Source organism: Panicum virgatum, chromosome 1N (assembly GCF_016808335.1).
Source record: "Panicum virgatum strain AP13 chromosome 1N, P.virgatum_v5, whole genome shotgun sequence".
Lineage (NCBI taxonomy): Eukaryota > Viridiplantae > Streptophyta > Magnoliopsida > Poales > Poaceae > Panicum > Panicum virgatum.
Genome location: NC_053145.1, coordinates 48453836 through 48479442, shown reverse-complemented (window position 1 = coordinate 48479442; position 25607 = coordinate 48453836). Strand labels below are relative to the sequence as shown.

At 48.7% G+C, this 25607-nt stretch overlaps 2 protein-coding genes across 3 annotated transcripts; both read left to right on the top strand.

The window, feature by feature from the left end:
• The first annotated feature begins 2127 nt into the window (after positions 1 to 2127).
• On the top strand, positions 2128 to 5614 carry LOC120656294 (NAC domain-containing protein 73-like). 2 transcript variants are annotated; one of them, XM_039934346.1, is made up of 6 exons: positions 2128 to 2479; positions 3324 to 3462; positions 3578 to 3764; positions 3853 to 4349; positions 4882 to 5187; positions 5277 to 5614. In XM_039934346.1, the coding sequence occupies exons 1-6, from the start codon at positions 2472 to 2474 to the stop codon at positions 5328 to 5330; spliced, it is 1191 nt and encodes a 396-aa protein (XP_039790280.1). In that variant the 5' UTR covers positions 2128 to 2471; the 3' UTR covers positions 5331 to 5614. The 2 variants fall into 2 exon arrangements, with proteins under 2 accessions (XP_039790280.1, XP_039790279.1); XM_039934345.1 differs by having other exon boundaries at positions 2132 to 2479; positions 4870 to 5187.
• A 13899-nt stretch (positions 5615 to 19513) lies between these two features.
• LOC120656293 lies at positions 19514 to 23118 on the top strand. Its single transcript, XM_039934344.1, has 2 exons — positions 19514 to 19811; positions 20244 to 23118. Exon 2 carries the CDS (start codon positions 20982 to 20984, stop codon positions 22134 to 22136), a length of 1155 nt encoding a protein of 384 aa, XP_039790278.1. The 5' UTR covers positions 19514 to 19811; positions 20244 to 20981; the 3' UTR covers positions 22137 to 23118.
• The last annotated feature ends 2489 nt before the right edge of the window (positions 23119 to 25607 follow it).

The window sequence follows — 25607 nt, the reverse complement described above, 5'->3', positions numbered from 1 at the left end:
CATCTTTCACATACTTGTTCATTCAATCAATCAAGAAGCAAGATTAAGGACTTGAGTAGAGAGAAGGTTGTGTGCATCCGTTCTTGGTGATCGGTTCTTACTCAAGTGAAGGCCTTAGCTTGTTACTCTTGGTGATTGGCATCACCTAGGCGATCTTGGTGATTGAGGTGTTTCTCGCGGAGCTTGCCAAGGATTGTGGGAGCCCGGAGAAGAAGATTGTACGTGGCTTGATCTCCACCACGCCGGGATAGTGAACGGAGACTCTTAGTGAGCGCCCTCGTCTCGGTGACTTGGGAGGTGACAAGACTCTTTGTGAGTGTCACAACGTGGATTAGGGGTGTGTGCCAACACATCGATACCACGGGAAAAAATCCGGTCGTCTCTTGTCCACTCTCTTTATTCAAGCATTTTCTTTCATGCAATTTATTCATGTGCTTGACTTAGAGATCATAACTTAGTTCTACCTTGCTAGGTTTTACTTCTCGTTTTATCTCTCATAGCTTGTGTAGGTAGCTTAGTTATCCGGTTGGTTAATTGGTGCCTTACTAGCATTGCATAGGTTAAGGTTGCTTAATTGTGTTTTAGAATTTGAAAAAGGCCCAATTCACCCCCTTCTTGGTCCATCGATCCTTTCACATGGTTTGGGGGCATGAAGTCATCCATGTCGTCATCCCAGTTAACACAAGTTTGTGCTGCAGGTGGTGCAACATGACTTGACGAACCTCTTGCCTTTCCCTTTGTCTTTTTTCTGATTCTAGGTTCATGTAAAGGGGGAAGAACATCATGTGTTGGAGGCCATGGTTTGGGGGGCATGAAGTCATCCATGTCGTCATCCCAGTTAACACAAGTTGGTGGTTGAGGTGCTGAAGCATGACTCGACGAACCTCCGGGCATCTGTTCTTGCGCAGGCCAAGTACTATCACCCGAAGATCTTATCCACCTCCTTCGTCTAGTTTGCGGCATAAGTCCACCGAAGATACATACCAATTTACGGAAATTTGGTATCGTTTTGTTAATCAACTCCGTGTCCTCGGGGTAATCCTAGCATATAATTAAAACACAATGTTACTGTTTCATAAATATGGATTCGAAATGACGGACGAGATTATAACTGAATGAGAGTTACCTTAATGTGCATCTCATACACCTCTGGCCGCATCCATATCTTACAAGAACTTTGTAAGAATCCAATGATATTAGGATGATTCGCTAGTTCATATACTCTCATGTATATCTTCCGACGTTCTAGCAGGTGTCCCTTTACATCTTGCATCGTAATACCTCGAAATAATGTGAAATCTTTAAACTCTACTACTTTGGATAACACCATCTCTATCGTACCATCCGCTAACGGATCCAACTTCTTACTGATAACAAGATGGGTCATGATATCAAGTATTATACTAGATTTTTCTTCGGTCCATGAAAATACTCCACAATTGGAGGCAGCCATTGCCTTATGCTGCAATATCAATAAGGTACTTTCATAATTCTATTCTAATTCATAATTAATTTAAAAACAAGTCTCTAATAGTACTAAAATTATAATACTAAACGAGTGTTCTAAAGCACCAAATCTAATTCAGCTAATCCGCTAATTAAATTAAATTGTTATACAATATCAATGGATTCATACGGAAGTTACCGGTAGATCACAAGTACGCAATTCGGCAGAGCTTTGCCGCTTTGTTTCTCCTCACCCCTCTCTTTTTTCATGAATTTTTAGGCTCAAATGACAAAAGGAATGACGGCCAGGGCTTATATAGGGGGGAGTGACCCTGTCGCCCCTGGGGTGGGCGACAGACCCCTGTCGCCCGTTGGGGGGGCGGGCGACAGGCCCCTTGCATTTTTTTTTTTGCCCAGGAATCTTGTTGCGAATTTGAAAAAAAAATTACACTTAGGGCCTGTCGCCCTATGGGAGGGCGACCGGGGGTATTTTTGAAATTTTTCAAAACGGACATATATTTTTGAAATTTTGATTTTTTAAAAATATAAAAAAGAAAAAAGCGCCTCACGGTCCGAAGGAGGTGGGCCGTGGGCGCGATTGCTGAGGAGTGAGGAGGAGGTGAACGGGCTGGCGGGCCGCTGTCTCGCACGAGCGAGCTGCAACGGTCGCTGGCATTACTGCGGTGGCAGCAGCGCTCAGGGTTCCCGAGGCAAAAGGCCGGCGCGGGGCCTGGGAAGCAGAGAGAGCTGCAGCTGCCAGGGGAGGAAGACGCACCAGACAGGCTCCGCGTCTCCCGGCCCGCGAGCGCGAGCGCGCCGCCTTCCTTCCCGCTTCCCGCCGTGCCGCGCGAGCTTTCCCGCCTTCCCACTGCGAGGAGCGAGAGGGACGGGGAGGCGCTATATTTGCTCGGCGTGGGGGCCAATCCGACTGACCGCTCACGCGACCGGGCGGCCGAGCAGGGGAGCGGCAGGCAGGAGGCACCGTTCCGCCGCCGCCACGCCGTCCCGTCTCCGCGGGCGCATCCATGGCGAGGTACTAATCGCCCTCCGCGCCTTCCTTTTTTTTTCCGGCCCCTTTCCTTTTTGTTGCCCCCCTCGACTTCATCCTCGTTAGGGGCTTGCTTATTGCTTCCTGGTTGCCTCGATCGCGCGGTGCATTTCGGCTCCTCAGGTTTGGTTGTGACGGGGGTTCTTCCGTTCTTGGTGCTGCGAGGGTTCCTTCTTCTCCACACCTCCCGGCCCGCGCGCGGCGGCCCTAGAGCGCTGCTGTTTCTCGATCGTGTCGCGTGTCCGTTGGATTAGATTTTTTCTTTTGAATAATAGGAATTGCTGAACATTTGCATGACATTGAAGGCCCCAAATCGTAGCAGGGTAGTGCTGATGGTTAGCATTATCTAGATGAACACCATGATTTTACTTGATGTACGGCTCATTTATATTTTCGTACGATAAAATTTTCGAGCCATGTCCAGAGTGGGGGGGGGGGGGGGGGGGGATAGAATGAACAGAGAAACAGAGCACGGAGCTGTTTACCGTACTACCCTGATATGTGCCCAACGTTTTTGCTAGGCTTGCTTCCTGTAGTTGGTATAAGCAATGTAAATTTTCATGTAGTACTAGGATTTTATTGCGTTGTTCAGTCTAAGTCTTGCCATTGGAGTTCACCCACCAAGTTGTCTTGCCAGGTTTTATTTTCAAGAACTGGGCACCAAATCACTCCATTGTTTTTGTTGCACATAGACTAGTAGCTTAAAATGCATACATTTCAGCTTATTTACATTTCAGCTTATTTACCTTGATTGCCTTCAAATTCTCTCGTGCAAGCACTCATGTTGTGACCCAGCACCAATATGGTAAATATGTTCCTTTTGTTCCAGGTCATGGCTGATAACTGGCAGGGGCATTGCTAAGAAAATAAGATACACATCTCCTAATGCTAATCACAGAATAAGTGAGTTGATTGCAGAAGCACGGAGGGAATGTCCGAACTGCAGTCATGTCATTGATAACAGTGATGTAAGTACATTTATTCTATTTAGATGAGGTACAAGGGAGATTTGTCTTTCCACTCAATTCACTTGGAGATGTAACATATTCAGAGCAAGATTTTGCTGCATTTCAAATTTTCCAGGTTGCCATGCAGTGGCCTGGGCTGCCTGCTGGAGTCAAGTTTGATCCATCTGATTCGGAGTTGCTTGAACATTTAGAAGAAAAAGTTGGCCTGGGAGGTTCGAACCCGCATGTGCTTATTGATGAATTTATTCCAACTATAGATAACGATGAAGGAATCTGCTATTCACATCCTGAAAATCTTCCTGGTAGGTACCTCTTTCTTGATATTTGTATTTTGCTCTTGAATTTGTTGGTGCATTCATGTTCTAAATTTGGTTCTTATTGACCTTGTAGGTATGAAAACAGATGGTACCAGCGCTCATTTCTTCCATAGACTTTCAAAAGCCTATAATTGTGGCAAGCGCAAGCGTCGAAGGGTCATAAGCTGCAGTGATAACACCGTTACTGATGACCATGTGAGATGGCACAAGACAGGGAGATCCAAACCCATATATGACGATGGTGTTAAGAAAGGTTGGAAGGAGATAATGGTGCTGTACAAAAGTTCGCAGAGAGGTGGAAAACCTGATAGAGCTCACTGGGTAATGCATCAGTATCACCTTGGAGAAGAGGAAGATGAAAAGGATGGGGATCTTGTTGTTTCCAAAATCTTCTACCAAATGCCAAATAAGAGTATGGGAGCTTCTGAGACAGAAACTGCTTATGATGAACCTGATGCATCTGCTTCAGTGATTGGTCCTAAAACTCCAAAGACAAATACCCCACAGCCACGTCATCCTAACAATAGTCCATGTGAAACTAAGCAGAATGCTTCCATCCTGCAGGATCAGGTAAATCGCATCAAATTCTTTTGGGATCATTGTGATGTACAAAAATGGCAGATCAGTATAAACCAGTTTTAGAAAATGCACAAATATGCATCTGAGAAGTTGATATTGAATGTGATATGTACCTAGCTATTTGTGTTACCTCCCACTAAGGCCAGCAGGGAACTAGTGCTAGTGATCTAGCAGAGATCAATTCATAATCATGTTTTAAAATCAGCAGCAAACAATATTAACAATGCTTTATAGATGACTTAGAGTTTGTATAATCTTTTTTAACTTTATTAAAGTAGAGAATGACTTCTATTAGTATCATGGCAATATACATATTTTTGAACTAAAGGGCATGAGATTAAGGCATTGTTCTTATTTCATTGATAGAGAATTGAGTATCCTGGAAACATGTACGGTAAACTTTTTGACATGATAGATATGAGCTTTATATGCTGGCAATTCCCGTTGATGCGTTGCCAAAATCTTGTTTTCATGACCATGTCCAGTACTTAACTTTTTGGTTTCGATACAGCTACTACTGCAGGACGAAGAAGAGCCTACCATTTCTATTGTTAGCCTGGAGGATGATGCAGTGAACCCTGCATGGTGTGCTGGAGCTGAAGAACAGCAGGCTGTTGGAGGGGCATCTCGTGCTCAGCTGAACCCAGACGAACCTCTGCTCTGCCGTGAAGATCCAAATTCCTTAAACGACAAAGCATTGTTTCCCTTGGACTACCCGATTCTGTCCCAATACAGGACAGAGATCCTTGACGGGAACCTGAACACGTTTTACGGGTTACCTGATCTTCATAATGTGGATCTTGGAACGCCTCCAGATCTTCAGATTGGTGTAAGCCTATCCTTCTTGTGTTCCCGGTGCCAATATATTCTCTAATTGCTCTTGCAAATCTGATCATTTTTTCCTTCGTTCTGCATCAGGACTTGCAATTTGGTTCTCAGGAAAGCCTTGGCAGCTGGCTGGACCGCATCTAGGGTTATAACGAGCGTTAATATTTCGCTCCAACTGCATGGTCGAAGAGCATGCTTTTGCACAGGATATGATGGTACTCGGTAGCAACTATTTTGGGGCTTGCACAGTGATGTATTGTGTCGAGCCATCAAACTGTATCTGGGAACCAAGAACCTTTTCTTTTCTCTTTAGAATGATGAACCTTTAGCATCTCACTTATCACAAAAACTCTAGGCCTTGGAAACTAGCTGCGTGGCCGGTGCAGACCTGCATTATTGCCTCCACGAGGGGCCTATTTTCTCACTTATCTTACTTGTCATCAAACTATTTTGATATGTTCAGGGTCAAAAACAGAGTGACATGGGGGAAAAAAGAGTTGGCTAGTTTTAGAGAGGGGGGGATTTGTGAGCGGGCCTATTTTCTCCACGAGGATACAGGTGTGGCCCCATCCTCTCGTGGAGACCGGACCTGAACATATGCCCTGGTCGCGGGCACGGGGCTCCGGCTAGGGAGCAAACCCCAACCTGTCCTGTCTGTGTAGACACCCAAAGCCTAGCAGCTTACAGGCCCGGGCCGTAGTCATTCAGCAACATGAGATTTTTTTCATTTTTACATTAAAAAAAACAAAATTTCAAAAATATATATCGAATAGGGAAATTTTCAAAAATGGGTGGCTGTCGCCCCCCTAATGGGCGACAGGGTGCCTGTCGCCCATCCAGTGGGCGACAGGACCTAAATGTAAAAAAAATTATATTTAGGTCCTGGCACTCAGGGCGCATTAAACAATGAACTTGTAAAATCGATATAAAATCGTAGAAAAATCGGAAAAATACAAACTCAAATGTTCTGGATTCTATGAAATAATATCTACAACTTTTGTTACATAAAGTTTTTCATTTGATCAATGTATCTAAATCAAGAAAAATAGTTCTTGTACCTAGAAAAATCTGAAATAATTCATTTGGTCTAGTTGTGCTTATCTAATATTTACCAAACTTTTTTATACCTCTTAGGAAATAAAATAATGATATTGTAAAAGTTATGGCTTCTAATACTCAGTATAGCAGCATGGATAAATAACTCATTTAAACTAGACATATTGCAAGATCTAATTTAAAAACTTATTATAGAAATGTTTTCTGGGCCTACCAATTTTGTACAAGCCTATGTTCACCATATGCAACACTCTGGCCAAAGATGACATGCATCCAAAGGATGGATCTTGAGATTTAAATAAAAGTGCATTAAAATGGTATTTAAAATAGAGCAAGATACATTGATCAAATGAAAAACTTTATGTAACAAAAGTTGTAGATCTTGTTTCATAGAATCCAGAACAGTTGAGTTTGTATTTTTTTGATTTTTTTTACGATTTTACAAGTTCACTGTTTAATGCGCTCTGGGCGCCAGGACCTAAATGTAATTTTTTTTTACATTTAGGTCTGTCGCCCAATGGATGGGCGACGGTCCTGTCGCCCACTGGATGGCCGACAGGGTGCATGGGCGACAGCCACCCTGTCGCCCATTAGGGGGGCCACATGCACCCATTTTTGAAAATTTCCCTATTCGGCATATATTTTCTGTCGCCCACTGGATGGGCGACGGTCCTGTCGCCCATTAGGGGGCCACAGGCACCCATTTTTTAAAATTTTGTTTTTTTTAAATATAAAAATGAAAAAAGCGCCAGCAACATAGGCTCAAACCCAGAAACCGCCGGCCCACACCCAAACTTTACACAAACTCTTTGCCCTCCGAGGCTGGAGTCACAGGTGTGCACCACAACGCCCGGCGAGAAAGACCAACAGGGAGCGCTCTTATGCCGGTCCCCATGTGGTTAAGATCGCGGTTTGGTAGTAACCATAGGGCTTAACCACACGACGCCTCCTCGTCAGTCCATTAACTCGACGTAGCCCATACCATGTTGGGCTTTTCGGCCCACGTACGGCTTATTCCGGCCCACGCCTGATGAGTCCCCGAGGTTTTTCAGTTCTTCGTCTGATCGATCGGATCACTCACGATGCACAAACCAAGAAAAAGACGACACGAGGCTGTGCTCTTTTACCAACAGGCAACAGCCTGCCTGCAGCGTCTCCGTGACTACTGCTTGTTCGAAAGAGCACCTTTCTGCAAACAATATCGTAATCCGCGGCAACATATTTCACTGGATTAGAGCAAGTATTATGAGTGGCTGATAACTAGCTGAGAATCTACGTGAGGCTTTGCACCTGATTTTATTGGTTGAGCTAGTGGAGCCAGGGCCGTACCAAAGTTTTGGTGGCCCTGGTGCAGAACACAAATGGTGGCCTCATAATTATATTATAAAATGTAAATAATGAAAATATATTCATACTTTATAATATAATTACAACATTTCAAGCATGCTAAAGGATTAAAGAGTGAATTTGTCTTACCAAATCTTCTTAGCTTCTATTAAATAGTGTCATTTGTCTAGTATTCTTAGCGTGGACTAGTCTGGACGGACTACAGCACCAACATCACGTCCACATCCCAGGCCTCCCGAAGCAAGCACATCATGAAATTTGAAGTGCAGAGGCGTCAGGCTAGCTGCTCTCAGCACCTTCGTTTGACCTCGCCGGCCGGCAGCGGGATACAGGATACCCGATGGTCGATGACTCGACGGCAACTCGCGGCACGGCACTACAGCAGCAGGCGCGCGGCCGCGATTGCGGCGTCGAGTTCAAGGGAAGACAAATCGTCGCGGCACTATAGCAGCACTAGTTTGAGTTGATTTGCATCTTACGTTACCTTCCTTGGCCTTTTGTACTTTAGGTTAATAAAATTAGCATGTGTATTAGCAGTTACTGGATTTAATTTTGGTGGCCCCTAGGAATGAGCGGCCCGGGGCTAATGCGCCGGCTGCACTGCCCATTCGACGGCCCTGAGTGGAGCCCCGCCACCATCATGGCGTGCCTCCCAGCCAGCCGCGGGCGGTACTATTAGCCATGATCTTACAAGACACAGTGACTACTGCCGTACTGTGCATTTGCATTAGTGATGCATTGTGCTGACTGGTGAGCCATCAAACTCTCTAAGGAAAATACGAGCCTTCTATTTTTCTTTGTAGACGAAATGAAACATGTGGAGCTTGTATCTTGAGTACCCAACAATCTAATTATGTAATCACTAAATATTCAATATTCCACACAGTTAATTTCAACTCTGTTAGTATTTTTCTTTACATTTACCTTTTCTACCAACGCATCTTTGATGGAATGAGCAAAAAGAACCGCTGGCAGAGTTGCTGAACCCAACACTACCAGAAAATGGCACATTCGTCCCTACACGTTAGTACCGGGCGCACTTTTATCCTGTACTAAAGGCTCAATTTAGTACCGGGCAGTACGCACAGTACGCTGAGGGCCGAATAGTACCGGCTGGAACCACCACTGGCGTCGAAAGGTAATCATTTAGTACCGGCCGGTGACTCCAGCCGATAGCACTCTGAAAATTTAATACCGGGTAGAGACACCACCCGGTAAAAAAAAATTATTTGTAGCGGACGGAGTCTCGGTCCGGTATTAACATGATCAGCAAACAAAAATCTTCTGACACACGAGCGGTGGGCAGCGGCCTTATCTTTTCGATCCCTTCTTCGCCCTTTTTCCCTCATCTCTTCTCTCGGTCTTTCCTTCTGATCCCTTCTCTCCACTCTCGAGCAGGGAGCTCCCCGGCACGCGGGCGGCGCAGCCAGGCCGCGACGGCAACGGAGGAGGAGGTGGACCGCATCTCGGAGCTGCCGGACGCGCTGCGGCTGCAGATTCTGAGCCTGCTGCCGCTCAAATCGGCCATCCGCACCGGCGCGCTCTCCTCGCAGTGGCGGGGCCTATGGGAGCAGTGCTGCCCGGAGCCATCCTCGCTGCCCATCCTCCTCCCGCCCGGCGCCTCGCGCAACCGGACCTCAGGCGCTGCCTCGACTACGCGGCCACATGCGAGGTCGAGGACCTGCACCTCCGCCTTGACGGCGTCGCGGGGAGGGGTCGCGCAGGGGCGGTGGCGGGGCCACCCGCGGCCAGGGCACGCTCACCGTGCACTTCCCCGTCGGGAGCCGCCTGCTCACGTGTCTGTCCGTGCGGGGGTTCAACCTCACGGCGGCGACCAACGCGATGGTTGCCACGCCGCCGGCTCATGAATCTTTTTTTTTTATTTTCAGATATGAATGTTGAATATTTCCCTGTTTTCAGATATGTAATTGTTGAATTTTTTCCTATTAAATCTCTCCTGTTGTATAACTTTTTCTTGTAATTTTGAGTCTTTGTAATCTTGACTTAAATGTTGTAATCTAAGTGAAGCTTTTCCGGCTTCTTATCCTTTATTTTCTGCTCTCAGTTTTCTTTCCACCATTGCTTATAGTCGAAAGATGAAGCAGACGATGAGGTGGTACAAAGAAAAATGAGAGGAGAGAGAGAGTAAGGGGTGAGGAGCGGGAGAAGCAACCTATATTTTTTTTTTGCGTGGAGATTTTTTAGTACCGGCTCATGTCCCGGACCGGTACTAAACGTGTGATTTAGTATGCAACGATTGGACTGTTCCGGGCTGGGAACTGGTATTAACCGGGGGTTCCCGCCCGGTACTAATGCCTAGTTTTCTAGTAGTGCAAGCATTAGTGTTGCTGATGCAAATCTCTCTTTTTAAATTGGAGATTAAAAGGATGCCTGAATGGATATATTCATTAGTGACGTGCTTGCAAGATTTGAAGCTTGCATGTTCCTAGCAGGTATTAGCCCGTCTTTTGGCTGCCCAAACCCTGTATGAATAATTAGTTATTTGTTTCCTCGTTTGATTCTGGGTAGAGAACTTGGCGATATCATCCGAACATCCTAATACTTTGACACCTGCTTGTGTTGATACTATTTTGGGGAAAATATGTGCAAGGTGTATTCGGCGACGAGACTGGGATATGATATCCATAGGTAACAGATGCTAGCTTAGTAGCTGCTGTTGTTTGCTGCAAGTGAGGGCGAAACGCTTCAGAGTGTTGCAATCATGCACTGCTGACAACTTCTTTTTCTTTTGAAAAACTGACAGCCTTTTTTTGTACCTAACTGCCATAAAAAAAAGAATTGTAAGAGGGTGGTTGGTGGTGATTTCTGTGAGCGAGCCCATGCTCCAAACGGTCTTACGGTGAAACAACTGCCCGAAACCTGATGTCTCCACTCAATTGAGGATCACCAAGCCCGCCGGCAATGGCAATGCCTGGACCGATGGAACCAGGCAGGCCCATCGCCGATTGACGATATAGCATCCGGCCCGAGCTCGAGAGCCCACAGAGAAGACACACCCCACAACCCCGCTTACAAATATTTACCCTCCGAGGGTGGAGTAACGGGCGCAAGCCACCGCGCCTGGCGAGTTCCTTGGCCGGGGAGCCTTCTCTTGTGCTGGCCACGCCGTATATGAGATGGCCGTTTGGTACTAACGGAAGCTTTAATTTGCTTTTTAGACAAAGAACAGCAAGCTTATTGGACACGGACAGAAACAATAATTATGTTATATTACTACGTCTCTCTCCAATCGATCTCTTCTCTTTATTTCCTCCTCGGCTTGTTTTTTATCAATTCCCTCCCCGGCTTCAAAAACCCCAAAAAGAGCGTGGGCTCATGGGATGTTCATGGGCTTAATTATTCGGGCCCCCACGGCCATGGGATGCCTTAGACTATCTCCAACAAAGCTACGCATTTTTGGCTATGCATTTGTACGAATGCCTCTCACGGGCTGTTGGACTGCGCCATGCAAAACTGGCAGACTCCAACAGAAGAGGCATAAGACTATCTCCAACAGCACAAACCTAAAAAGGAGACATATTCCCGTATCTGAGTCACGCACAGTAAAAAAGTCCCCCACCTAAATCTTGCGTTCTCCAACAGCCAACCCAAAACCGAGACCCATCACCCCGATCCTGCGGTGCCACTGGGTCACAGGCCCACCATGTCGCTGCGCCACAGATTTGGGTCTGAGGAGAGAGGTGACCCAAATTTGCCTTCCGCATTGCACCTCACCCAAAATGGGTTCTCCGTTTGAGTCATCTGTTGGACCCCTTGCTTTTGCTGTGGAGTAGGCAAAATGGGTTTGGGTAACGTGATGGGTCTGTTGTTGGAGATAGAGCAGAATGCATATCGGTGGACGGTTGGTTGGCGGGCTTTTTGGCAGCTGGCTCCTTCTTTTGGCGCGCGCAGCCTCTGTTTCAGCTCTTCTCGTGGAGCCGCCCGGCCCGCGCGGCAAGAAGCCAGCGCCGGGGTCTTTGCGCGTCTTTGCGCACATCCTGGACGTCGTCGGCTCATCGACGTGAGGGCCGCGGCTGACCGAGACCCCGCGCACATCATTGCCGCGAACCAACTGAGAATCGGTATGCACACGCTCGATTTTGGCCCGATGGCAGGGTCGGCTTTTGTCTATTAGAGATTGCAGATCCACTCTGGGAATCACTACAATCGACCGCCCATCATCCAAAAATCGGCCACCGCCCGCGCACCCGATGGCGTGCTGCCACCAACCCTACGACACCGGTGTGCACCCCGTCCGCATCTCCGACGCTGCTACGCATCTGGCGGCGCGAGTGCGCGCCCCGCCTGCATCTCCGACGCCGCGGTTGTTGCCCCTCTCTGCCGCAGCCCTGCTGTTGTCGCCGACGCCGCCCACATCGAGCACAAGAAGAACGACACACGAAGAGGCGGGGAGATGGGGTACCTCGGTCCTTCGCTTCCCACCGCCGCGAGCGCCGCGTATCATGGACCGTGCTCCACCGCACCACCAGCCCGTAGCTCCGACTTCGGCCTCGGCACAGTGCTCTCTTCCGCGTCTAAGGGGAAGCTCTGGGTGGTGGCCGTTGGTCTACGGCAGGATGCGTCGAGGAGAGAGGTTATCCATTTTTGCGTCGTCTCTCTCCTCCGAGCCAAAATGCCCTCTTCAAATGCACCTTCTGTTGGAGACAGATGCCTCTCGCTACAGTGCACCAGGACATGCATTTTTACGTTTGCCTACTCATTTGCGTGGACTGTTGGAGATAGCCTTAGAATAGCAAAACATCCATCATGCATGTGTAGGGTGCTAGAATGCAACTGCAATGTTTTTTTTTTCTTTCTGAAACACGGGGGACAAATGCATGCATGGCAGCAGTTGTGGTGCCACAACGGGGCCGCGGGTCGGCTAGACGACGTCCAGCAATCTGGCATGTGTGATCGCAAAGGGTCCCGCCATCTTGTTGGTTAGATGAAGTTCCGAAGAAACAAGACGGAAAAGAACGCACAGACATACGTGAACATGTCAGAAATCATCCATCCTATGGGCCGGCGTGGAGCCATGGGCTGAGTGGCCTACTGGGCCATGTCAACAGCCAGGGGCGGATCCAGGAAAAAAATATAGGGAGGGGGTGACCACAATAAACTTTTGTCGGGCTGCAGGTCTGGGCGGCGCGAGGAGGGCGCACTCCGGCGCGCTCGGCCGTCTGTGGCTACGCCGGCCCGCTGCACGCGCGGCCTCGCTGCCACGCCGCCTCCTCTGTGGACCGGAACCGCAGGTCCGGGCGGCGGTGCGGGCAGGGCGCAGATGCGCCGTGCGCTGTACGCGTCCGAGGCTCCGAGCCCCTGCCGGCTGCCGCGGTGCAGCCCCCGGCCGCAGCTCTGCCACCAGCCACCGCCGCCGTGAGCCGTATGCCCGTCCGCTCGTGGACCGCCGGGCGCCGCCGCCGTTCTCTCGCGAGGACGCAAGCAGAGCAGAGCCGGCCGAGCTGCCGCCTGCTAGGGATTTGGTTTGCTCTGCCATTGGGAAACTAGACTTGGGCTCTTTTGGATTGTAGGTGGGCTGGGGGGGGGGGGGGGTATTTGGGCCGTTAAGCAAGCAGCAAGCTGCTGTACTTGGTTGTTCGGTTGCCCCACATCGCGAACTTGGTCTTCTTCTACGTCCAGCAGCCCTCCATTGTTCATCCATGGCGCCTAAAAATTAGAGGGGGCTCAAGCTTTTTCCAACCATTCCCCCCATCCAACTCCCTCTATATGTACTTTCTACTATATTTTACTACTTCCCTCCAAAAGATTCCTCCCTCTATAACTCTTTCTCTCCAACCATTCCCCCTATATCTATTCCCCCTATATACTATCACTCATTAACTAACTATTTATTTAATGTTTTTGAATTTAAAAAATCATACAGTATTTATACTATCATAATACACATTATCATCATATTACGGGGCTCAAACATGATTAATATCGCGAAGAAATGGTGTGATTAGAGATATAGGTGGAGTTGAAACTCACTCTATATATGGGGGGAGTTTCAACTCCCCCCGTATATAGGGGGAGCTGTGGGGGGAGCCGTTGGAGCGCTCGCTCCCCCCAAAGCCCCCCTACATGGGGTGGGGGCGGTTTACCGTGCCCCGTTGGAGCAAGCCTCAAGGGGGGATCCATGGACTCCCAAGCAGTGGATGGTGGGGGGATCGAGCCCCCTAGCCCGGCTCGAGCCCCTCTAGCCCCCCTTTAGATCTGCCATTGAGCCCAAGGACGTCGTCTGCGACATTCTTGAGGTCGTCGTCGTCCGCGACATTCTTGAGGTCGAGCGCGAGGACGTCCAAGTTCGCGAGGAAGAGGATTTCGAGAGCCCCTGTGCGCTGCTCGACTTAGAGGCCGGGGCGGGAGCCGTGGCTGTGGCGGCGGAGGGCGCCGGTGGAGGCGTGGTTGCGTTGCCGCCTCCTCCAAGGCACATTTTGGCTTTGGACGACGAGTCGGAGGATGACAATGACTTCTTCGGCATAAGGTCGTATGTTGACTACATTTTTGGACCGGAGGCCTATGATCATTATGAGTAGCTCTATTTACTTTGTTTATGGTGTTCCCTCAATGTGCTTTCCATCGTTTGTTAAGATGATTAGTTTGGCGAGGTCGTATCGTTGGAATCCGGAGTACTTTTTTCAATCTTTTGCTGTATAAATTGCTTGTGATTTGCCTTCACCTCCGCGTTCCCCTATTGGTAAGATGTTTGTGGAAAAGGCATATTATATTATGCCATTATTTTTCATTGCAAGTGCAGCATTCTTGGAAGCTAGCATTTCTGAAGAAATAGGTTTAAGGTTATAAGTCAAACCTTTCTTGTACAAACTGCAAGTAACATCAGCATGTGAATAGTAACATTTCCTTATACTGTCCACTTGTAAAAAAGGTCTTCTATATGTTTTTCTATCATTACTTAACGTATGTATGATGATATATTGTACATTTAAATCACATTACGAGCCAATGGCCAAAATACAGAACAAACATAGGCCCAATATCCACAAGATACACTAGCCACCAGGGCGCACCCTAACTGAACAAAACAGTTCCTCTCAAAAAAAAATCTGAACAAAATAGTTACGTTGAGTCTGACTCTGACAAGCACGCATCAAACCGCCACTAGACCCGAATACCCGATGGGCGGATCATGCAGACCATCAGACCTGTGATCAAGTGCCACTAGTTGGAGAGGCGAGAGCCATCGGGTTAAAGACTGGGTTCGATTCGTCAGGCCGCGCCTAGCTTCGAGCTCTCCCCCATTGGACATTGGACTCCTCGCTCTGCCTGCACGCGGTTGCACCTCTCCATCCTGCGCGCCCAGCTCAAAACCGGAAATATTTCCTGGGTTGAAGAAGGCTAGGAGGGGCGCTATCCGCGTGACTGCCGCGTCCATCGGCGTCGCGGGGGGAACGCATCGTGGTGCGGCCGCGTACTGCGGGTCTGCGGCATAGCAGCAGATGGCCTCTCTGAGTTGCTCACGTTACGTTTGCACGCAAGCTTTCGAGCTTCGCAACGCGTCCGTCGAGCGAGACCCCCGCGCGCTCCGACTCCGGCGCGTCGATACCAAACCAGTCAGGCACCGGCGGAGCTTCCTTGTGGCCGCGGGGGCAATGAAAATCCCCACTGTGTGAACAGTAAAATGATTACTGTTTAATAATTTTAGAGTACATTGCCATGGATAGCACCCCTGGTTAGCTCCTCAAGCTCCGCCACTACAGCCAGGCCCGAGCGTGTCCGCCCGGGGGAACCCGTCCCGTGGCGGTAGGGACCAAGTTGCCGGGAAACCAAGGATCCTTCAATCCTTCCATTTTCACCTCACCCAAAAAAAATGAAAAATGAAGATGCAGTGTGTCCCGCGTCCCAGCAGGACAGGTTGTGCCGTGTCGTGCACGGCTGTGTTGCTTGCCATGTGACATCCCATTCTTCGCCCGCTCCTATAAATACAGTACATGATCACTTCAGAAAAAGGACTCAGAGGAATTAGCTGCTGCCATCAGCATTCAGCAGCAGCTACGAACTATCCGGCGCCACCGGACCGGCCGTTCTCTTGCGGGGGAGAGGGGGGACCACCGGCCTCGGTTCTGTCTCGGCAACGCTCTTTGCTCCATCTAGCGCGTGATAGACTACGCACGGGAAAACGTCGTCAAAGGAGATCTGGCGGCGGAGGCGGCTGCGGCCTTCGAGGCTACTGGAGGCGAGCTCCTAGGACTCGTCCAGCCCGATGGACAGGACGGCGTTGACTTCGGTGTGCAAGGCTCCATGGAGCTCCTAGGCGCAGATCTCCTCCCAGAGGGCCTCCTTCGACTGGCTGGCGGCACGATGGCTGAAGGGGGAGCACGCCCCGCGGGTCTCTGCCAGCGCACGAGAACTCGTCGGACGTCGGGTCCGCGCCAACGGTGGCCACGATCGTGCTGACGGTGCCCCGGTGCCGGTCCGCGGCGTCGGGAGCCTCGGCTTGCCTGATCTGCCCGAGCGGTAGTTGCTAGGCACGCAGCACGTCAGGCCACCGACCAGCGCCCACTGCGCTGACCCCCGCGGCCCGGAGCAGGACCGGCTTGTTGGCGTCGTCGTCGTCGTGCGAGTATGAGTGGACCTCCTAGCCATGTTTCTTGCCGTGACGGCGCTCATCGGCGAATGGGACACGGCGTGGCGCAACCAGTTCAGGGCACTCATGCTCTAGCTTGCCGGGTGCATCGGGCTCTTCCGGTGGATCCTGTCACGGCGGTGAGTGTCGGTGTTTACCGCCAAGCCTGTTCAGAGATACCCTTAGCAGTAAGGTTTGTAGGTAGGGATCGACTGTTCTGGAACTCGATGGTACAAGGAACACAAAGATTTAGACAGGTTCGGGCCCGAGTTGCGTAATACCCTACGTTCTGTGTGGTGGTTTGTATTGCTTTAGGTGTTGATGTGTTTCGAGGGGGTCCCTGTCCGCCCTTATATATCCGGGGTGGACAGGGTTACATGGAAAGTCCTAGCCGAGTACAGTTGGAGTCCTACTACAGCACGATCGGGTAGTTTTCTCTGGACTGCAGCTAGTTCTACGCCTATTCAGATAGTTTACAAGAGAGGTAAGGTACATCCATGAGCTATCCCTTACTCTAGAATATTCTATGCCTATAAGCAGTCCCGGGTCTGACAAGCCCCCGAGCTCTTCGTAGCCGAGTCCTGCAGGTGTCGAGTACTTGGCTGGGCATCTTCGAGTACTTCATGTAGTCAGAACATCCTTCTGGTTGCTTCTGGGTCTTCCTTCAGATACGTCGAGTAGTCCTCCAAGTAGTTCTGGTTGCTTCGAGGCTGTGAGGTGCTCAAACCCGAAATCTTGATTATATATGGTGCGCGAAGTATTCGCGCTCCATATGAAGTAGCCCCCGAGCCTTAGGTTGAATCGTAGAATCAGACTGAGGGTCACATCAGTCTTTTTCTTCCTTATTTTCCAAAAAAATTGAAAAATAAATCTCAGATACATATATCCCGTAGCCCCCGAGTCTTGAATTTAAATATCTCCATTTAGATTTAAGAATCAAAGTAAGCTCGTGGCAAAATGAAAACTTCCCTGAAAAGAAAAGAATTCCAAATGCCCCCTGGTCCAAGAAAACTGGTCGAGTTTTGGACCTGGTGGCGAGAAAGTTAACTGCTTCCTGAAAGCCATTGCTCACTTGAAAAATAAAGGAGTTACTGGCGATCATGTAGTCTTTTCTTTTGTAAGCCGTCGGGTCCAGCCTCTCCAGCATCGAAAAATCCTGCCTTCAGATATGAAGGCACACAAGACCCTACTAGAATGTCTCCAGAGCCAATGTCTCAATCTGAAGTAGTCAAAAGATGCTGCAAAGTACTCGACAACTTCGACAAGGCTCTGAAGCTCCCAACGCTTTTTTGGGCAAGAAATCCTCCCGAAAATTCATGGGTATGTGCTATGGGAAACATGCCGAGTACTTGAAATTGAAGTTACTAATTTCCTGATGAATTCTTTGCTGATTTTGCAGAAGAATTATAAGTTATGGTACTGTATGCCTCTGACTTCTATAGATGCTGCTTCTGATGACAGCAAGCTGTAGCATCTGTTCTTAATCGCAGTCTCATTGTGGCTTCACGCGTGAGTGGCAGGCTAATCGCAGTCTCTTTGTGGCTCCACGCATGAGAGGCAGGTGTCTGGAATCCATCCAGACAGAAACTGCGTTAGGGCCGCCGACCAGCGCCCGCTGCGCTGACCCCCGCAGCCCGGAGCAGGACCGGCTTGTTGGCGTCGTCATCGTGCGAGTACGGGTGGACCTCCTAACCATGTTTCTTGCCGCAACGGCGCACATCGGCGAACGGGACACGACGTGGCGCAACTAGTTCAGGGCGCTCATGCTCTGGCTCACCTAGTGCATCGGGCTCTTACGGTGGATCCTGTCACGGCGGTGAGGGTACAACTATAGCATCTGTTTGTAATCGGAGTCTCTTTGTGGCTCCAGAGGCAGGCTAATCGCAGTCTCTTTGTGGCTCCATGCGTGAGAGGCAGGCGTCTGGAATCCATCCAGACAGAAATTGCGTTAGTGCTGCCGACCAGCACCCGCCGTGCTGACCCCCACGGCCCGGAGCAGGACCGGCTTGTTGGCGTCGTCGTTGTGCGAGTACGAGTACGGGTGGACCTCCTAACCATGTTTCTTGCCGCGACAGCGCTCAATGGCGAACGGGACGTGGTGTGGCGCAACCAGTTCAGGGTGCTCATGCTCTGGCTCGCCGGGTGCATCGGGCTCTTCCGGTGGATCCTGTCACGATGGTGAGGGTACAGTTGTAGCATCTATTCGTAATCGGAGTCGCTTTGTGGCTCCATGCGTGTGAGGCAGGCTAATCGTCGTCTCTTTGTGGCTCCACGCGTGAGAGGCAGACATCTGGAATCCATCAAGACAGAAACTGTTTATTATTTGGGGGCAAGCCTCGGTGAGACACCCAGTGTCAATGCTAGGCATCGAACTCGGGCGGGTGGCCTGCACAAACGCAGTACTCCACTGGGCTATGAGCCCGTTCTGGTCATCTGTAATTCTGTACCCATATTTTCTTCAAAAATTTTGTACCCATAAACGATCAATAAAGTGGTACTACCCTTAAAAAAGTGAGTAAAAGAGAAAGTTCTGGGTTGCCGATTTATTCGCATTATTTAGAATGAGCAGGATAACTAGTTTAGGTCTTTAAAAAGTTCACACCGACGATGAAGAAATCCTCAGAAATTGCACTCGAGTAGTCCTGACAGAGTTTCACAATCTTGTTACTACTGTCACCTCCGGTGTCTCGCCTCGTTCCCGTGATCAGCCACAAACACAAACAACTCCAAATAGGCCATAAAATATTGGAAATGACGGAGGTCACGGGGAGGCGACTCTGCGGCGACTCGCCCGCCACCGGGATTCTGTGATCGCGGCCGGCGGCTGGCCGGATTACTGCCGACATCTCTGTCGGGCAGCGCCAGGGACTATCCCCTGGCTTTTTCGTTCCAACGCTCTGCGAGCGCTCTGGGAACGCCGTTTCGCCGACCTCTGGTAGGGTCACTACTAGAAAACAGACCATTAGTCCAAAGCAAAAGTACCATCTACCGTTGCACCCGGTACTAATACTAGCATCAGTGTCGGGTACAATGGCAGCTAGTACTATGAACAAATAACTTGAGTTGCCCGGGGAAGGGCTTTAGCACCGGGTCGTGGCACAACCCGGTGCCAATGATTAAGAATTGCCACCGGCTCGCAGCATAACCCGAGACCAATGAAAAAGACACCTTTTAGTGCCGGGTGATAACAAGCACCCGGTACTAAAAATTGAGCTTGTGCTTCGGTGGAAACGACCACCGGTGCCAATGACCGGCCTCTCCCTCCTTGATATTTTAAATCCATGAATAGCTCCTCACTCCTCTCTCCTATCTCTCTACCTCTCTTTCTCACATTTCTCACCCTCTCATCTCTCTCTACCATATCTTCTCTGGCTCCAGAAACCCGACGTGGATTGGATCCCAGGCAGTCGGCCGCCGCCGCGGAGCACGAGAGCAGTTAGCCGCTGGCCATCGCATGGAGGCCGCGCGAGGCGCGGACCACTGCCGTGGGCCCCGGCCGCCGAAGCCCGCGAGCTGGCCGCCGCCGCTGCGGAGCGCGCGGGCAGCTTGCCGTTGGCCGTCGCTGGGGGAGCGTGCCTGATGAGCCCATGGCTCCTCAAGATACATCTACAGAAAATTCTCCAATTTCAAATATGGTAATTGGTCTTCAATTTGGAGCTATTTATTTTGACAAGAAATATGGTAAAAATATGGACAAATTTACTAGCACCGGCCTATCATCAAATATATATTTTAGAAGTGTTTTATTGCTTGATAAAAAGAAGAAAAGGGCGGCCTATGTCAATATGGAGACCATGCACGTCAAGATAAAGGGCCACCTAATCTGAATACGTGAATTTTATCTGGTCCATTGATCAGCGAGGTGATTTAGCAATGTTGCCGCATTATTTTAATATTAGCATGTCAAAGTTAGTTTCATGTTTGGGATGGGTCACGTACGTGCTAATTATAGCCTGGGTCTGGTCGAGTCGGACCTGGGTCGAATTGTTGTGCGCCTGCGTGCGTATAAAGTGATGCTAGTCAGCCATGTAAGATGAGATTGGATTTTATTTGTGCCTCTTGTCTAGGGTTTCTCCTACGAACAGCGAGACGCCGTCTGATCTCATCTACCTTGCTGATTCTTCTGGATCGTGATTGGGAGCGTGATCAGGATTGTTTCCTGGGTGCGCTGCTCCGGATTCTTCAGTGGATCCCCATCTTCTGATCGTGGTTCGTCGTGGCCGCGGGTGGAGGAATTATCTAGGATTTGGATTGCATCCCTCATTATAAGCTGATCCCTCTATAGATTATATTGCTACAGCTCATCTTTGATTTGTCAAAGGAATATTTGGATATTATTTCTATTACTCTGGTCGTGGTTGACTTTGATCAAGAGGAAGCCGATCCTATATTTATCTGTGTTCCTGCGCTGGTGATTATTAGCTACCGAACGGAGTTGGTTTACCCTGCCGAGGAGTGCTATTACTATTTTCAGTCCTTTTATTATTTGGTCAGACTTGAGACAGATCACACTATTGTTCTTTGCTTGTCTCGAGATATATAGTACTAGCCTCGTTAGTTCCTGGATCGAGGTTCTAATGCAGCAGTTTGAGTCATATACATTGCTTGACAACAGTACTAGATTATCTCATACATTATTCTTTGGTCTTTCTTCAGTGAACTGGATTAAAAGAAATATTCAGTGAAACTATTTGTAAGTACCGTGAAAGATCGGACACACTCCCGGACATTCTCGGCGTGTCTTTAGCAGTTGGTATTCAGAGACAGGTTGTTCACGGTACTTTTGAACTTATTGCTATTGATCTATGATGGATCAACTTTATTTGCTCGATGAGATGAAATTTATGCCACAGCTATCTCTCGCAATAAGTCCTAGTGGATATTTTGCTTGGCAAGATGCCATGGAGAATTTCTTTGCGGGTCGTGGATTTAGCTCAGTTGTCAAGATGTATTATGCCGAAGAGACATTTGTTAAAGATGTTTTGCAATGGTGGCTTGATGTGGATGATCCTTGTCAGACATGGGAAGATATGAAGTTTTTGCTCCGACAACGATTTGTTTATTCATCTGATGCCATTAAAAAGGTTGTTGTAGCTGTTACCCAAAAAGCTTTTGATACCATGTCACTTGTTAGTTCAAAAGCAATACAAAAAGAAGATTCTCAGTTGTTGCAGAAGGTTGAAGTGCCTGTGGTCGAAGCGCCAGTTGTATATGAGAGTGATGATTTTTCTTTAGCATACGGGCTGGATTCTAGTGTTTCTTCTTGTGATACTCAGTCTGACATAAAAATTGATGACATTATTGATGTTTCTGATGGATTATCTATGATGGCACAGGAAGTACATAGTGATGGTACTACTGTTGATGTGAAAGGGCAACGGTCCAATATATTTAAGTCTGAATGCAAAATTCAAGATAAGGTATGCAAGCTAATTATTGATGGTGGAAGTTTCACTAATACAATTAGTTCAGATGTTGTGCATGCTTTATCTTTGTCTATGCGGAGGCTGCCAATACCGCGTTACATTCAGTGGATGAACCACAGTGGTACTCTGAAAATTACTCACGGAGTTCGAGTAGAATTTTCAGTGGGAAGTTATGTTGATATTGTGGATTGTGATGTCGCACTGCTGAGTGCGTGCCATTTATTATTTGGTCGGACGTGGCAGTTTGATCTTGATGCTATACATGGCGGTCACTCTAATAATTATTCATTTATGCATAAGGGAATTCAGCATGTGCTGAAGCCAGTGTCGCATAGTGCTATTAAAGCGAAGGTGTTCGCCACTGTGAAAAAGAAGAAAAAAGTGGTTGCTGAAATTGCCCCAAAGCCGAGGACGGCTTTGCTTCGAGAGGGAGAGAATAATGTTGCATTAAGTTCCGAAATTATTGCCTGCGAGAGCTCAAGCAAGGGTCTGAACTCCACCGTTGCATCTGCTAAAACTTTTGATGATATTTAAAATGATGTCACTGAACAAGCTCAATTAGTTTATACTCAGATACATGACCCTCCTATGCAAATTGCCTCTGCCGCTGGTGCATTGAAAGTGGATGAACGAGAAAATTTATCTTTGGTTATGTCTAGCAAATATCATTTCGAGAATGAAAAATTGATGGACCATGACAGTGTTGCCATTCTTCCAAGCAAGAACTCAGAAGTGGTTGATTTTAACTCAAAGCCAAGGACGGCTTTGTTTCAAGGAAGGGAGAATGATGAGCCCATGGCTCCTCAAGATACATCTACAGAAAATTCTCCAATTTCAAATATGGTAATTGGTCTTCAATTTAGAGCTATTTATTTTGACAAGAAATATAGTTAAAATATGGACAAATTTACTAGCACCGGCCTATCATCAAATATATATTTTAGAAGTGTTTTATTGCTTGATAAAAAGAAGAAAAGGGCGGCCAAGGAAATATGTCAATATGGAGACCATGCACGTCAAGATAAAGGGCCACCTAATCTGAATACGTGAATTTTATCTGGTCCATTGATCAGCGAGGTGATTTAGCAATGTTGCCGCATTATTTTAATATTAGCATGTCAAAGTTAGTTTCATGTTTGGGATGGGTCACGTACGTGCTAATTATAGCCTGGGTCTGGTCGAGTCGGACCTGGGTCGAATTGTTGTGCGCCTGCGTGCGTATAAAGTGCTGCTAGTCAGCCATGTAAGATGAAATTGGATTTTATTTGTGCCTCTTGTCTAGGGTTTCTCCTACGAACAGCGAGGCGCCATCTGATCTCATCTACCTTGCCGATTCTTCTGGATCGTGATTGGGAGCGTGATCAGGATTGTTTCCTGGGTGCGCTGCGCCGGATTCTTCAGTGGATCCCCATCTTCTGATCGTGGCTCGTCGTGGCCGTGGGTGGAAGAATTATCTAGGGTGTGGTTTGCATCATCTATTGTAAGCTTATCCCTCTATTTATCTGCTACTGTTTGAGTTTGGATTTATCAATCGGAATTGCTTTGTGTATACACGTTGTACATCTGGTTTGGGAATTGGGCCAGTAATCTTGCTGCTCGGTTTCATTGTGTAACAACGAGATTGTTTCTGATATTGAATCAAGGTCCGGCTGTGTTACTAGTTCTTGACCCAAGAAATATTCCTATTGGCAGGTGGTTCTGGTTGATTGTTTGGCTGATTATTATACGCCTGCTTACTTCTACTGAAATCAGTTAAGTACCGTGAAGGATTGGCACATATTTCAGGCACCGGCGTGTCTTTAGCAGTGCCGGCCGCCGTGCTGGAGATCATCGAGTTCGGCACCACCGGCCAGGTCGTCGGCTTCATAGCCGAAGCCATCCAGGTGCGCTTCATATACACAAATGGGGTTGCAGTACTTGCTTGCTCTCCTCTCTCTCTCGTGAATCACTAATTGGTTTGTGGCTGCGAGGGGCGCCGGCCACCGCCGTGAAGCGCGGGGACTGCTGGGCGCGCGGGCAGCTGCCCGCTTGCTGCCACTGGTGGAGTGCACGGGCCGCCGACGGCCCCCGCGGGAGCCGTGGAGCGCGTGGGCCGCCGCCGAGGAGCACAGGAGCCAGCCGTCGGAGCCGGCCATGGTGATTTTTTCTTTTTTTTTCTTAGTTTTCTGAAATAGAGATGCATGTGGGATTGTATGGATTGTATCTATCTTGTGATTGATTTTTTGAATGATTTGTGGGATCTATGGATATTGCATCAGTCGATTCATATACTTTTGTTGATTCTTCGAATGATTTGGCATTACTGGTGAGCGATGCGAGGGGATCGAGAGAGGATGTGAGAGAACGGATGTGAGAGAACGGGCTTATTTTTTTTGTTTGCCAAAAATGCTTTGGTACCGGGTGTTATTTCCACCCGGTGCCAACACATTTCTTTGTTATCGGGTAAATAACCCGGTGAGGTTGATCGAGACAATAGTCTTGGTTTCGTAGTACCGGTTGGAGAACCGGGACCTATACTGATTTTCAACCGATACTAAGGACCTGTTTTCTAGTAGTGGGTGGAACAGATTGGATCCGTATCTGTTCGGGTTTGTGGGCGACTCCGATCTGGAATCGCGCCTGTCGTGGTAGGTGGTATACGCAGACTCAGTGTTGGCTGGGTTGTGCCTACTTTGTCCAATAGCACCGCTCTAGGGTTTTCCGCGCCGTCAGTTTCCTTGCTTGCTAGCCGGTCTTCTCTGCTATGGATTGCACTCGTTTGCCGTGGTGGGGGTGATAAGGGGTTTCCGGTGAGGAAATTTCCCATCTGAAGCCATTGCAGGCGGTGCAATTCTTGGCATAGGCCAATAGCGCGAGCTTGGTACGTCATGGAGGGCGGCGGAAGTTCCGGGAGTGGTGGCAGCATCAAGCAAAACAATGCTGCGCAGATGGACGGAGCGGGAGACGTGTTACAGAAGGTGAAGCCGCAGGGGAATCGCAGGCCAGGAAAGGAACCTGCCGAGGCGTCCCTGCCTGTGGAACATCGCATGGTCCTGCATGGTGCTAACCAACAGGACGAACATGATGATGAGGATGAATACGCCTTTGAGGAAGATGTGGAGGCGACTCAGATGCCGAAGCGCTGGTTATCAGTGGCCTGCTCTGGAAAGGACTTCTATACCAGAGCCATGTTCGATGAAATGCGGAAGGCATGGGGGCTGAAGGAAGCGGTGCCGTATAGAGAGCTTGGAGACAATCATTTCCTCCTGGAGTTTGGCTCTGAAGCTCTGATGGTGAAGGCGACGCAGGGTGGCCCTTGGCGTCATAAAGGAGATGCCCTAATTTTCATTCCATATGATGGAGTGACGCGGTAATCGGATGTGACGATTGAGTCTATCGGATTGTGGATCAGAATTTATGATATTCCAGTGGATATGATGACGGAGGGTTTCGTTCGAGCACTTGGTGGCAAATTGGGCAGGGTTATCCAGGTGGGAGAAGCTGTGCAGGATTATAAAAGAGTGAAGATCGACTTCTCATTGGCAAAGCCGATCATACATACCGTGCAATAGAAGGTGAGAGGGCATGTGATGATGGAGTTTGCTGTTCGCTATGAGAATATTCCGTTCTTTTGCTTCTGGTGTGGTAGGATTGGACACGACAAAAGAGAATGTCCGGAGGAGATACCGGAGGTGGGGGGTGTGCGCTTTGGTGAGGCACTTCGGTGTTCTCCGCAGAAGAGAGATGTGGGTAGGAGGCAGACTCTGAAGCCGCTAGAATCCAACGCTCGCAGAGGTCTGAATTTTTGTGGCGTACAGAAGGAGAAGGTCCGGGCAGCAGCGAGCTTTTCCAGCCACCATAGCGAAGGGTGGAGCGCTTCCCATAACTTGAAGCGTGGTAGAGATGTGCAGGGATGGCAGACCGGAGGAGGTAATCATGGCTTATATATACCCAGGGAGAGCCAACCCGGAGGACATGGAAAATGAGTTGTCAATGGGTGTTAAGAACCTGGCCATGAATAGCTCT

Bases quoted from the DNA above. Each gene is read 5' to 3' on its own strand.
- LOC120656294 (XM_039934345.1), top strand. The intron at 4,350-4,869 runs GTAAATCGCATC...GTTTCGATACAG, and splicing joins CTTCCATCCTGCAGGATCAG to CTACTACTGCAGGACGAAGA. The intron at 5,188-5,276 runs GTAAGCCTATCC...GTTCTGCATCAG, and splicing joins CTCCAGATCTTCAGATTGGT to GACTTGCAATTTGGTTCTCA.
- LOC120656293 (XM_039934344.1), top strand. From the start codon at position 20,982: ATGATGGATCAACTTTATTTGCTCGATGAGATGAAATTTATGCCACAG.